Raw genomic sequence first — 13,976 nt, 5'->3', positions numbered from 1 at the left:
ACGTAGCGGCCGCTGACAGCCAATCGGAACGCTCAGATGTTGCACAACTAAAATACTTCTTTCCGTACGTACACGGTTCGCCCTAGGTTAGCCCTGGGACCTACGCTTCATCGCAAGACCCATTCATTAACGCTGGTGATCAGTTCGCGAAAGGATCGTTTCGACACACTTGCCAAGAGTGTGTTTTTTTCTTCTTCTCTGTACTAGTGTGTGTGTGTGTGCGATTGTGAATAGTTGAATTTGTTCCTCGCGAAAACGGAAAGTTCTCCGGTGTCCAGTGCAGTTGGACAAGTCTTCTATCAAAAGCAAAAAGGGAAAAAATAAACCTCACCACCCGCCCAGAACGGTATCAAATTTTGCCAACAAGGCATCAACACCACATCCGGTTGAAATAGACGACAGCGAGCGAAAGCTACATCGGTGGGTAAGTGGTGCTCACCTTTTGCCCGAACATTAGCCCCGATTAGATTTTCGGACCCGGATCTATTGCGCTGTTGGTCAAAGGTTTGAGGGTGACTCAAAGGTTGCGGCTGAAAGTTCACATCGCACAGCATAGGACTGATACTGGTAGCGTGGTGCGATACCTCAAGTACTTTTACAATCAACTTTGCAACTGCTGCAATGCTGTACGTGCATTGCCTTCGAGAAGATTCCGCATGTAGCCGCGACCGCGTGACTCATCAAACTCTTGGAACTCCAACTTTCCGCCTTAATAAACCAAGGGGATCCATGAAATCTTCGTAGTAGAAGAACTCCTAGCCTCCATAACATCTCAAACCAGATTCTCCAAAAGGTTCCAAAAGGACACACCGTGGCTGGAACTGCTTCGCTTCCACATCTTTCCACACAAACCCACACCGGGGTGTGTTAAAATATCTGACGTCATCGCGGTAATATGGCGCATCTGGTTTTGTCTCCCCACGCCGGGTCTGGCAGGGACGGGAATACCCGGTCTTTCTAGAAATTTCGGCAGCTTCCCCATCTCGCTTTCGCGCATACGCTATACTGCGTAGCGGTTGTTTTCTCCCATTCTCATGCATCTTCACCTCCCTTATACGTCGCGATTCATATCTCAGTCGAAACCAACGCGTACCAGACCTTTCGATGATATTGAGGTCCTTGGGGTGGATGGGCGACATCACACTATCACCCTGTAGAGGGGAGAGGGTGGTTAATGTTGGATTTGCTGGTAGGAGTGAAATGTATTAATGAACTCACCGCACGAATGGCGAACCCAGCAACGGGGCGTCATCAATCCCCCACCACTAAAACATCGCATCAATGCTGCTTCGGTTTTGAGAATTTGTTTTTTTTTTTGCCGAGAAACGACTGCGAAGATCTTTCTGGAACGTTTCATTAAAAAGGGCACGAGACAGAGTGAGAGAGTTAATGGTATGCGTCCCCAATTTTGATGGTGGTTAGCACATTTCTGGTTTTTTTTTAACTTCATCAACTCCACCATCCGCCTGCGTTTAAATCTGTTTGTGTGATTCGAGGTCTACCACTCCCTCCTTCCACATCCACCACTAAAACAGTGGTAGGGTAGACGTTAAAAAACAAATATGTCTGACGCAAGATCATCGTTCTAGAACGTTGAGGCTACGCACGATGTCACGCTCGACGACATTAGTGGGGTTTTTTTTTTGTTTTTCATTCTTGTCTAACCAGCTTGAAAAAAAGGTCCACCCTTAGAATGATGGGTTCCCGGGTGATTTACGAGATGCGCAAAAGGGTTTACTTCCGGGGCTTATCTTATCTTACCAACGGCACAAAACCACCGGTTATATCAGTTGGTGTGTGGCGCATGTTAGACTTGCAGTTGCGAGGGCCTCAGGAAATTCCCAACCACAGCCATGTGTTTTGCGATAAGACGCGCCCTGTACGTGCGTAGTCACACCATTCAACATGCGAACACCTGCAGAATAAATACATCTCCATTTCATCACACCCAACGTAACGTACAACGACACGTTGTGTTTCAATAAAAACTGACATCGGTACCTGAAAGAAAGCCTCCGTTTTGTATGTCCTCTGGTAGTCTCTCTTGTAAAGATAAGCGGCACGGAACGATCGATACTAACTGCTGTTTGTTTTTCCATTCTTTCCCATTCGTTTCAGGTTGAGGGCTGGCAACTCTCAACTCGATTCGGGGCGTTATCTAAAGCGTTAAAATTTCAGTAGAATTAAACGGTGAATTTATCGTAAGTATCTCCTCATGAGTGGAGTGTGGTGACTCTACCGCCAACGCAACCTTCCTAACATACGTATTCTTGTCCAACACAATGCTTCCCAACCGTACCGCACAGTCACTATCTCGATGGCACAAACAACTGAGTTCGTCAACGAATGCCGCTCATGGCGAGAAATCCTGTCGGCGAAGTCGTCCGTCGGCCGCGGTGCCGTTGGACGACCATCGGGCGGAAGAAACGATCTGCTTTTACGGAGGCCTAGTCAACCGAAGCATTCGGAACACTATGTCGTCGCTGGAGGAGTCGCCGCCCGGTTTGCTGTCACCGTCGCCCACACCAACGGTTGGCGATCTCGCGAAGGAGCTGCTGTTGCCGAGTTCGCCGGCAGTACCGGAGCTGGTAGACGACGATACGACCACGGCCTGGATGAATACGACTACGATGCTGGAGAGCTGTTCGCCCATCCCACCAGAACCGCCGGCGCTACACGCTCCCTGGTGGTCGGTGGTGCAAAGCGACAGCGCCTTTCCGACGCTGCCCGAGGACGGCTGCGACGTTCGGGTGCTGGTGCCCGGGAAGGGCCGGGTGGACGTGGGGCGCAACCGCGTTACAACAGGTGAACGGTGTCTGGGGGATGCGCGAACGACAGCAGCGGATGTCTGCCGGATTGAATTTGACACAACTACAAGTTTCAGTGGTGCTGAAACGAGCGTAACTGTACACGACGTATGTAATAAGACCATCAGAAGCAGCAGCAGCAGCAGCGGAAACGACAGTAACCGCGGCTGCGGCGGCCAGTTTTCTAGCGGAGCACGAAGCCATGTGGCCTCGGGTAGCTGCAACGGTAACGGCACCGTTGCAGCCGCTTCTCCGTCGGGTGCCGCTGGGCAGCAACAGCCCCAGCAGCACCAGTCAAACTCCCCCAAGAAACCGTGTGACTACAGTAGCATTAGCGATAGCAGTAATAGTAATAGAGGTGGTACCGTCTACAGCAGGGCGCCTGGTAGCAGGCCGCCGTTTGCGGCCTCCACCATCAACGCACCAGCGCCAGCGGCAGTCGGCACAGGTGGCCACACGTTGGTCACCGTACCGACACCAACACTACCGGACATCGACTGGACGAACGAGACGTGTCTTGCGGGCGGACTCGACTTCACCAACACCATCGTAGACGATCCGCGCCACCTGTGGCTAAGCTCACCGACCGCCAGCAGTAGCAGCAGTAACATCACCGATACCGAGCTGGACCGCACCCTGGCCGTGTACCACCGTGCGGTGCGGGGCCAGTCGAAACCGAACGAGACGCGTAGCGACTGTGCGGATCTGCTCGACGAACTGCACGTGCAGCTGACCGACCCGCCACTCACAATCAACTCGCCCGTCTCGCTGCATGAAGAAATCGAACAGCTGTCCAGTGCGTTCGACTGTGACGCCTCCAACCATCTCGTGTCGACCGGTACACCGGCCACCGCCACACATCCGTTCGTCGGCCTAACGATGGACGAAACCGAACCGATAACGCTCAACATACTCAAGTGGCTGCAGGAGGACATCTCCTCCAACAGCGGTCCGACCGGGTCGGAACTGTGTTCCACATCGTCGGAGCTCGTCGGAAGCCTACTCGTTGATACCACCGGTGCGGTGACCCAACTTTTCGAACCCAGTCAACCAATCTCGGCACACCCGAACAGGTTCGAGCAGAGCCTCGATCAGATCCACAACATCACCGGTTTAACACGCGGCATCGGCAAAACGACAACCACCACAGCGAACCGACGTATCGGTGACAGCGCTACTACTGCAACCGCTAACTCTACTACGACCGCGACAACGACGACGACAACCTCGACAACGAACCAATCACAACGCGATCACAACTACTACGCCATGAAGCGACGCATGCAGGAGGAGGACAGTGTGCGTGAGGGTACGCCTACCAAAGTGTCCAAACTGCTGCAACCCATCGGTGCTGGTTGGATGACAAATGATGCAAAATTCTCCACACCTTCCACATCCGGTCTGCAGACTACAGCAGGTAGTAAGCAGCAACACCTGCACGCCAAAACATCGGCCACCATTACTGTTGCCGGTTCGATGGGACGAAAGCTTTCCCTGGCTAATCGCAAAGCGACGAAACTTGCTGTTAATGTAGCACCGAGGGTAAACCTGCCTGCCGGTGCTCCAGCAGTAGTTGTACAGCAACAACCATCATCTACTATTAATGGACACACGGTGACGACCTCTACTATAACTACCCACGCAACCTCACTCAACACACCGGACCTTACCAACGACATTTTGGATTTGGAAGATGAAAAGTTTGATCTTCTGTCATTCATCGACACCAATGACGTAAGTCGTATGCCGCTGGAATCTACTCAACATCCCTTTACTAACGATCCCTGTACTTGTTTCCTTGGTTCGCCTTGTTCTCTTCTGCAGGACGCATTAGAATTTAGCACTTACAGCTCGACGGTAGAGGAGAAACCCACACTAGATCTACTAGCGCCCACGCCCTCCGTCACATCCACGGTACGTCACAAAACACCCGCGGATGAAGGCGAACGGTCGCGACCCTCCTCCTCGAAAGCGGCGCTCGGCACCAGCGGCAATAACAGCAGCAAGGGTGAGGCCGAGAAGCAAATATTCCACCTGCTAACACTGGACAGCCTCCGTCAGCTGACGGGCGGTTCGGACGAGTCGACGTCCCGTGCGGCCATCGCCACCGGCAGTCGACGCACCAACACCAGCAGTGCGTGCAGCTTAGGCTCCCGCTCGTCCGCATCGTCCGTCTGCGGGGATTCCAGCTCGGACGTATCGTCCAGCACCAAGGCACCGAAGCGCCGGGGCCGACCACCGAAGGTGGCCAGCACGGTACGGGATCGCTCGCAGTACCAGCATCTGAGCGAGGCCGACTGGCGATACCGGGAGCAGCGGGACAAAAACAACGAGGCGTCGCGGAAATCGCGCATCAACCGGAAGGATCGCGAGTTGAAGCTCGAGATGGAGGCGGACCAGTTGAGCGCCGAGCACCAGAAGCTTTCCTACGAGGATCGTCGCCTGCAGCAGGAATGCCAACGGTGGCGCAGGGCGGTCATGAAGCTGGCACTGCTGTAAAACCTCCGACACGTCCGACACCCTTCCCATTCATATCTCCCGTAGCGCGTAGAGTGTTTTAGTGTTTAAGACATTTTGGGGAGTTTTAGCAACTACTATTGATTTTATCACTAACCTTAGACAACTAACATAGATATCGTATATGCCGCACATTATAAACCTAACACGCAAGATGTATACGCGAATGATGATGAAGATTTTCTTAAACTGCTCTGCTCAGTTGACGTGACTATCAACAGACAAAGGTTGCTGGTCCGTTTACACAAAATGGCGGCCCATGCCATTGCATTCTGAACCAGCTGTTGCTCTTGGTCGAACTCTATTATTATTTTAATTTGCTTTTTTTTAACAACTTTTTATTTGTTTCTGCCACCCTCACCGATAGGACGTCACAAACAATTTCTTTGTTTTTTTTTCTTTTCCTTCTCAACCTCTATGAGGAGATGTACAACTTAGTACCACTGTCGAATAGAAGCGTATTGTGTTGATTGATATTGTACATGTTTATACATTATTTGTTGCAAATTTATTGATTTTCATTTTTTTTTTTCAAATAACGTCGGTGGTGGTTTTTAAATATGTACTTCTTGGCGCACATAACACCTTACACTAATTGTACCGTCGTCATGTAACGCAATTAAGCACTAGTAATTCTAGATGTTTTTTTTAATGGACGAAAAATAACGTACAAAAAATGTTATAACTGTATTTGCTTGTAGCGGTTAGCACTAGAACTACCGAGTGTCATAACCAGGCAATGAGACTGGCCCGGCAGTTCCAGTGTTAAAAGAGACGACGAGCTATAAATATATGTGCAAACACTGTTTTTAAATCTTGATGTCAATAAAAAGGCAGCATTGCTGCGAAAAAAAAAACAATCGTGTTTTTTTTTCCTTCGAAAGGGGTTTAGTGCGGTTTAATTTAATCGCAACCAACAAGTTTGGTGTCGGAACTGTCGGAAATTTCGGAACTGGAAACGCTGGACACAAAATACTGGGCGTCTCCACCGTCTCCATGATCGTTGCTTAATTTACCTTTATTTAGTAAAAATTATTAAGACAATTAGGAAACTTTACGGAAGAAAATTTAAGAAAAAGTTTTGGCTTTTTGGAATAAGCAAAATAGAAAGACCGATAAGAATTCCATTTTTTTATTGGAAGGGGCGGATTGTTGAGTATCTACACGCTACAGTACGGTGGGAATTTTCAACCCTGTATAAAAATGTTTCTTTCTTGTCCGAGAAGTAAAGGTTTCCAATTATTGTGTAAAGTAAAGTATAGCTCAATGGTAGAATATATTTTATTTATCCTTAGCTCCAACTGATCACATAGTAAACACAATGCTAATTACTTCTAACCCTTAACGCTTAACCGGCGACAAAGCTGTGAGTTGTACACAACTTGATCGCTGCGCCAGTAACTGCTTTTCTGCACGTATCGAACTTTGCTTGAATACTCTCCGAACTTCACTCACCGTTCAGGCTTCACCGCTCTAAGGCCAGGCTATGCGAAGTTCGATAGAAATCCACGGGCAAAATCGTCAAGCTTTCTCCCTCGCACTAAACTAATAATCGGACCTAGCAAAATGAGAAAGCATGATGATTGTGCTCGTAGGAATGTCGACACAAGCAGTTCCCGTCTGTTGCGGGAATGAGGTAACTCAAGTTCGATACGTGGAGAGAAACAGGTTTGATCGTATATAATATTTCGTTTATTGGTTACTTACCCAAACCCGGTCAGCTTCGACTCACGTTGCTCAGCGTAGGAAAACACCGTGTGCTTCAAGAGTTAAATTCGAGCGAAGGGGTTGTTTCATCGACGCTGTTCAAAGCTTTCGCTTCATGCATCATTTCTTGCTCGACAATTGCCCGATCATGTTTTCGACCGTTGTCATTAGGGCGGAATCGTTGCAGTGGTCGTGTATCTTCAGCAAGCTATCGATATCCTTCTGCATGAACGCAATGGTGGCTGCATCCGCATAGCAACTTCAATGGAAGAATTAAAATCATTAAATAATTGTTTAGTTATGTTAAGCACACCAAGCTGCATCAAACGAGTATGCCTTACCCTGCCCTTAAATACCATTTCAGCTTGTTTTCCTCGGTACACCGTGGGAGGTACTTTTTCGCCTCCGATACGTTCATTTTCGACAGGCACACCTCAACGAACGGTTCGTATCCGATAACGCTTTTCTTCGCCTTCGAAAACTTCTCCAGCTCTTCCCACTGATAGTTGTCGGCGTATGTTTGTACCCGTACCCACCAGTATCGCCGGTCGGACATCTTGAACTCGCCTTTTAGCTTTTCGGCGTAACGCTGATCGCCGAGCTGCAGCAACTTCCGTATCATAGCGTGCAGCGGCAACCCGAAGAAATCCTTCTGATACTTATCCTGCAACAGCTTTTGGTGCCGGATTAGCTTCTTCGTTTCATCCGCCAAATCGGCCTCGATCGCTTTGCCCGCCTTCCGGTAGTTGCCGCTAATGTCCGGTATCGAGGCGTCCAGATTGCCGAGCTGTAGCGCTTCACGGAGCGCCAGTTCTGCCTGCGACAGGAAATCGTCCTCCTGCGAATGGATGTCCTTCAGCGTGGAAAGGCTGTTCAGTTGGCAATACTTTTTGTATAGATTTTGAGCCAACGGGTAACGACGGATTGTCATGTGGAATTTGGCTAGTGCGGACGTGTTCTTCATCTCCAGTATCGCCATGTAGATGAGATCGATATCACCGGACTGGGTGGCGGCAATTAACGCTTTCTCGCTCGCACCAAGTTTCAGCAGCAGTGGCACCTGTAGCTTCTTTTTCGTTTCCAGTTCGAGTAGCTGCAGAATGAGAAAACGAAAAGTTAGCTACTACCAGTTCGTTTCGCTTGTGAGTAAATCACACCGTAATAGCAAGTTTGGTTTTTCCGATCTGTTGCGCTTTGTCAGCCACATTAGCGTACGACATCGGTTCCCGGAGACCAGCACTGGAGAATTTCGCTGATATTTTACGAGCTATCTCATCGTCATCTGCAATGAAAGAGATATAAAGAGAGAGACGTTTTTAAGTCAATAAACTTCTGACGAAAATGCTTAGTTCCACCCTGCCGGATACGTACTTTTATCGTGGATAATTTTCTGGAATGCCCAATGCTCTAAAATACGGGTTTCTTGTAGCTTCAGATATTTTGCAATGTGTATAGATAAACCGTAATACTTTCGAAATACTAAACGATCCAAAATAATAACCGGTTGCAGATGGTTAAATCTATTATATAAAAAAATTAAATTTATCCTCTGTTAACTTTAAAATTTCACAAATACGTACTGTTGTATCGTGATCGGTATGCCAACGTCACGGTCACGCAACACGTTCAACACCTTGAGCGTTTTGCACATCGTAATGTATTCACTGCAGTTGTACCCGGAGATGAAACTTTTGCCAAAATACGCCGCACGGATCAGACTTTTCTGTGTGTTTGGATCGAATTCGTGTCCGGCCGCCTCGATGCAATCCGCGACCGCTGCCGGCAGTTTGTTCTGGATTAGGCACAGATATTCGTCCGACTGATGGCTGCGATCCTGGAACTTTCGCTGCGCCTCAAACAGAAAGCTTGCCGGTTCGGAAATGTTGATGCCGAATATTTTGCTCGTACTGGGTGGTACCTTCTGGACGAGTTCATGGTAGTAGTTCGTCAGGACCCGCACACAATCCATCTCGGGGATGAGCGTCATCGGTGAGTCGTACGTGTAAACGCTAGACTCACCAGTCGCACCAACGATCAGTATCAGGTTCATGTAGCTCACAATCACCGCCTGCGATTCATGCTTGGGGGTTCCGTCGATGCACCACACCAATTGGTTCGCTTTTTCCTGGCGGCCCGTTACGAACTCACAGTACTTGTGCTTCAGATCCCAAGAACCCATCCACAGGCAACCGGTATTGGTGAGCAGGGCAACATGTTCGTGATCAAACGAAACGGACAGCAAGCTTATCGACTGGAAATCGTTCCTCATCGTTATGGTGTGGTTGGTGAACACGTTGTCCCCATGTCGCACGATGGTAATTTCATTTCCAACCGCTAGCAAACAGCTCGTTGTACGATCTTTACAAACCATTTCCCAGCAAGTAAGGTTACTTGTAAGATCTGCAATAATAACAAGAAAACACTCTATAGTGCCACGTTTAAAAAACACACACACTAATGCATTACTCAGCAGCTCGGACAGCGGACGAGATTTTGGGTCCTTTATGTTGTTCAGGATATAAATTTTAAAGCCTGATGTCATAACAGCCACACCGGTACCGGACGTGGAAGTAAATATTTTTGCATCCGCCACATCCGTCACATCCTTCCCGACGCTGAACTTGTGCACAAAGTTCCCAAACATGTCGTGTATGAAGATGGTACCGTCATCCTGCACACCGATCAATTCTTCCGAGTCAGACCAACCAAAAGTGACGAGATTACCGCAATCCCACTACAAAGCGAAACGTGAATGCAATAGGTTGAACATTAAATGAGAACGTGCTTGAGAAATTGCTTTTTCCATTGTACATTACATTAATTGATGATATTAATTTGCCCACACAGTTAAACACCCTAATGATGGGTCTAGTGCTAGTGGCACCATCCAATTTGATGAACAGCTTTGGATCTTTCACAACAGCAATTGGGCCACCATATGGAGCCGCATGGACTACCATGTTTTCTAGATTTATACTGGCCGGCCATTCCATGTTATAAATTTCCATTTTCCTAAAAAAATGTACAAATTTCGTTAGTGTTTTGGCATGGTAGTTGCTTGTTGGGTATACGTTACCTAAAGGCATTTCCCTGCCCTAACGTAAACCAATCACCAGTGTTACAAAGGAGCGACATTTTACACTGTATAGCTTAACTGAATATATACATAAACTTATAAAACTCCCTTACTGTCCTTGCACAGCAGCTCTTAAAATGTTCTAATTCTTATCAAAGTGGGAAGAGCTGATTCATAACAACATAACAACAAAAAACTCCTATAATCATCTGTCATCTGCTGTACAATATGTGCAACGCAGCAGTCAATACCCGAGATACGCATTTCTCAACTTATGAGGATTAGCAGATACGCGGATTTTATAAATTTGACATTTCGCGGAGCTTTACTAAATAAAGAATCATAAAATTTAAAAAACACGGTCCACTGTTCTATTTGTAGGAACTAATCAAACATGCAGATATTTCCTATTTTCCTTGACATATTATTTCTCCTTGTTTACAAACACCAGATTGCTTCGTGTACACGGTGCTTAACAGGCTTCAATGCACACAATTCACAACAACGCTCCATGACAGCTTCCACCGCCAACCGTCATTCATAAATCTCAACGCTCTAGACGCTGGGCCTTGAATAGAAACGATATATTTTCATTTGAAAAATCGCTGGTATAAAAAGAACCCTAAGGTAAAACAAATGTAACAACATTAAAGTAAGTCTAACTCTTCTCACAGTGCTTTCATTATTGTTGTATTTTCATCTACTTTAACGTCATGAAACATAAACCGCCATTCGCAAAAAGGTAAAAACAAATAGATTTCACAAAAATGTCGCAAAGAAAGTTACCGCTTTGGATGCTGGAAGCCCGAAAACGCGAACCATTGGATAAAAGCTCTGAAAAATTGGAAACTGCATGCGCAATTGCAACGCAGAATGTCACATCTCTGGAAGAGGAAGGCGAACCACCGAAACGACGTTTACGCAGTAATTACAAGATTGAATCGGAGGAGAAGAAAGAACCTATTGTGCAGATTGAATATCTTCCGTTCATCGAATACTCTGGAGCGATCGGATATTACACCACCCTGCAGGACATTGCGTTCCACAGCAATAACTTGTTAAACCAACTTTTGCAACAATCAACCGACCAGGACATCCCGATAGCGTTCGATTTGGAGTGGCCGTTCAGCTTTACTACAGGCCCAGGCCGTACGGCTTTAATGCAGCTCTGTGGCAACACAGATTATTGTCTGTTGCTGCAAATTTCCTGCCTAAAGCGACTACCGCCAGCGTTGACGGAGCTGCTATATCACCCGCGGGTGGTGCTGCATGGCGTCAATATTAAGAATGATTTCCGTAAGCTGGCACGTGATTTCCCAGAGGTGAACGCCGATCGGCTGATAGCACGATGCGTGGAGCTGGGTCAGTGGTACAACGAACTAAATGGTTCGACCGGTCGCTGGAGTTTAGCCCGTCTGGTGGAGCAAGTGCTGAAACTACGCATAAATAAGGACAAAAGTGTACGGATGAGCCAATGGAACGTTTTACCACTGTCGTATAATCAGAAACTCTACGCAGCCATCGATGTTTATGTATGTTTCGTAGAATAATCGCTTCGTATAAATTTCATGTTATTTAGTCATTCCACTGTCTAGCGATTGTAGAGCATCTAAAGTGTCAGAAATGACGCAACACTCGGCAAATGTTTTGTTTTCAATAGTTTGATGTAATCTGGTTTGTTTTCGTTGCTTTCCTTTCGATTACAGATAGGCCAGAGGCTGTACCTTAATCTAGCGGAAAAGCAAAAGGAAAAAGATAATGTTGAAAACTGCATGCTGGAAGAAGACGCCGCAACACTAGAACAAAAAAACATTTCAGTGAAGCTACAGCAGGTTGCAGGCGTCGAGAAGTTACCGCTGACTACCAAAAATAACGACCTTAAACAGTATAAACCGGATGAGCCGTAGCCTAAACCGCACATCTCCATCTTCTTCACACCATGTCTCGTCTAGTACATATCCTGCGCGCCGGAAAACTTCCTTACCAGCGAGCACTAAAGCTTCAGCAAACCATCGCAAACCAGTTACTCCAGCATGCCAAACATCCACCGAATGAAGTGAACGTTCAAATGCCACCCTATCGCAATGTTCTCATCCTAACCGAGCACGATCCGGTTTACACCATCGGTATACGAACACGCGGATACGACGAAGCGGACGAACAACGATTGCGAACACTGGGTGCCGACTTTGTGCGCACAAATCGGGGCGGACTAATAACGTTCCACGGACCGGGACAACTTGTCGCATATCCCATTCTCGACCTTAAGCACTTTCAACCAAGCGTCCGCTGGTATGTTTGTCATCTCGAGCGGACTATTATCGAACTATGCAAACGGTACGGTTTGCGGGCCCAAACAACTGCCGACACGGGCGTATGGATCGAGGACAGGAAGATCTGTGCGCTGGGGATCCACGCAAGTAGGTACGTAACAACCCACGGGCTGGCGTTAAACTGTGACATCGATCTGAGCTGGTTCCAGCACATCGTACCATGTGGATTGGTCGGCAAATCGGTCACTTCGCTCGCGCAGGAACTAAACCGTCCGGATCTGGGGATCGAGAGCGTTACTGGAGAGTTTCTCGATTGTTTTCGCCAAACGCTCGAGTGCGATTTAATTCCGCTGGTGGAAGGCAGCAGAAACGATCTAATGAATGGCATTTGAAGTGTTAACACTTTCATATATATTTTTTTAAATAAACCCGTTTGTGCTAATTACGAAATGTGTGCGTTAATAAATTGTTAATAAATATAAAATAAATTATTTTCAGCAAATGCAACAGAAGCCGTTTCCGCTAAATTATTTCCTTTGCCAAAGTTATCAAGATCTTGTCAATGAAATATGTGCCCAAATATATCGTTCAAGCCAAATTGCCATACAGCATTGATTACATTTATCCACTACGGGCTAAAACTTCTTTTCGCAAGCAATTTAGAAATTGTGTAAATTTTTTAACGATTTTGTTTGTGGTTTCCGCAAAAGTTAAATTGTGACAGCCAACTATCCAATATGGCCACCAACAAAATTCTACCTATTTTATCGTTGTGTTGGTTAGATGTCATACTGTTCGGGCACTTGCGCTGCTCGACTGGGCTAGTTCAATTATTTGTATCCTTTTTTCATTCCCTTTTATCGTCCGTGCTAGGCAGCGCGTTTCTGTGCTGGGTGTTTTTAGCAGAGTATTTACTCTTACATTTTTCCAAATATTATTTTACATTGAAACACAATATTGTTGTAAATTTGCCATCAAACAACAGACTGTTTACAGTTGATGTGGTTCTGTGAGTTTATATGGGTGTTTGGTGTAGGGTGATTTAGAACGGTAGTGTACATGGTTGCTTGAGTTAATATTCTTGTTGGTCTACAAAATTGAAAGAAGTGTAAACTCTGTCAGGAGTCTCTAAATTATTGCCCAGAACCCGACACAGGTACGATTTTGTTAGGCGCCTGTTTGCCGATTTGCTTCCATGATGACCAGAAAACCGTCCAGCTGCTGCTTGAGTGTTTCACAGGTAAGTGGGTTACGCTTCGGGGGATTTTGGTGCGTTCGTTCTGGTTTTTTGCGTGGGTTTTCTGCCGGGTGCGACATATTTAGCCAATGCGTTTGGACCAGCTTCGCCCACCCAGGCAAACGCGCCCAGGAACTTACATAAAAGGAAACGATGAAGTAATCGCAGCGCACTCCGATGGCGGGGGTTGTTTTTTATATTTTCCTTTGTTCTAGCTGCCATCGCAGCCCTAAAAGCGGGAAGGACGGACAACAGATCGCATCCAAATCCGACAGTGTAGAGTTGACCGTGTGGAATAAGTCTAAAGACTCATAAAGCGAACGAATCATCGAGAAAATATCGGCCTTCTTGCTGCTGAT

The 13,976-nt window shown here is 47.0% G+C and overlaps 4 protein-coding genes across 7 annotated transcripts; 3 read left to right on the top strand and 1 right to left on the bottom strand.

The window, feature by feature from the left end:
- Positions 1 to 143: 143 nt before the first annotated feature.
- Positions 144 to 6,172, top strand: LOC128306922 (mucin-5AC-like). Of its 3 annotated transcripts, none has more exons than XM_053044591.1 (4): positions 144 to 420; positions 2,119 to 2,201; positions 2,307 to 4,541; positions 4,632 to 6,172. In XM_053044591.1, the coding sequence occupies exons 3-4, from the start codon at positions 2,475 to 2,477 to the stop codon at positions 5,304 to 5,306; spliced, it is 2,742 nt and encodes a 913-aa protein (XP_052900551.1). In that variant the 5' UTR covers positions 144 to 420; positions 2,119 to 2,201; positions 2,307 to 2,474; the 3' UTR covers positions 5,307 to 6,172. The 3 variants fall into 3 exon arrangements, with proteins under 3 accessions (XP_052900551.1, XP_052900550.1, XP_052900552.1); XM_053044590.1 differs by having other exon boundaries at positions 144 to 424; XM_053044592.1 differs by lacking the exon at positions 144 to 420 and adding an exon at positions 1,775 to 2,022.
- Positions 6,173 to 6,580: 408 nt separating this feature from the next.
- LOC128307451 (vacuolar protein sorting-associated protein 16 homolog) lies at positions 6,581 to 10,249 on the bottom strand. Its single transcript, XM_053045300.1, has 8 exons — positions 10,108 to 10,249; positions 9,848 to 10,043; positions 9,498 to 9,765; positions 8,612 to 9,431; positions 8,403 to 8,551; positions 8,189 to 8,313; positions 7,373 to 8,124; positions 6,581 to 7,290 (listed from the first exon to the last, which is right to left on the bottom strand). The coding sequence occupies exons 1-8, from the start codon at positions 10,164 to 10,166 to the stop codon at positions 7,152 to 7,154; spliced, it is 2,508 nt and encodes an 835-aa protein (XP_052901260.1). The 5' UTR covers positions 10,167 to 10,249; the 3' UTR covers positions 6,581 to 7,151.
- Positions 10,250 to 10,638: 389 nt separating this feature from the next.
- On the top strand, positions 10,639 to 12,014 carry LOC128307008 (3'-5' exonuclease). 2 transcript variants are annotated; one of them, XM_053044710.1, is made up of 3 exons: positions 10,639 to 10,734; positions 10,850 to 11,639; positions 11,814 to 12,014. In XM_053044710.1, the coding sequence occupies exons 2-3, from the start codon at positions 10,875 to 10,877 to the stop codon at positions 12,012 to 12,014; spliced, it is 966 nt and encodes a 321-aa protein (XP_052900670.1). In that variant the 5' UTR covers positions 10,639 to 10,734; positions 10,850 to 10,874. The 2 variants fall into 2 exon arrangements, with proteins under 2 accessions (XP_052900670.1, XP_052900672.1); XM_053044712.1 differs by having other exon boundaries at positions 10,665 to 10,734; positions 10,864 to 11,639.
- Positions 11,724 to 12,859, top strand: LOC128307009 (putative lipoyltransferase 2, mitochondrial). Its single transcript, XM_053044713.1, has one exon. The coding sequence runs from the start codon at positions 12,047 to 12,049 to the stop codon at positions 12,770 to 12,772; it is 726 nt and encodes a 241-aa protein (XP_052900673.1). The 5' UTR covers positions 11,724 to 12,046; the 3' UTR covers positions 12,773 to 12,859.
- Positions 12,860 to 13,976: the final 1,117 nt, after the last annotated feature.

Source organism: Anopheles moucheti, chromosome X (genome assembly GCF_943734755.1).
Source record: "Anopheles moucheti chromosome X, idAnoMoucSN_F20_07, whole genome shotgun sequence".
NCBI lineage: Eukaryota > Metazoa > Arthropoda > Insecta > Diptera > Culicidae > Anopheles > Anopheles moucheti.
Note: the sequence above shows the minus strand (reverse complement) of the source record. Positions and strands in the feature narration are given on the sequence as shown.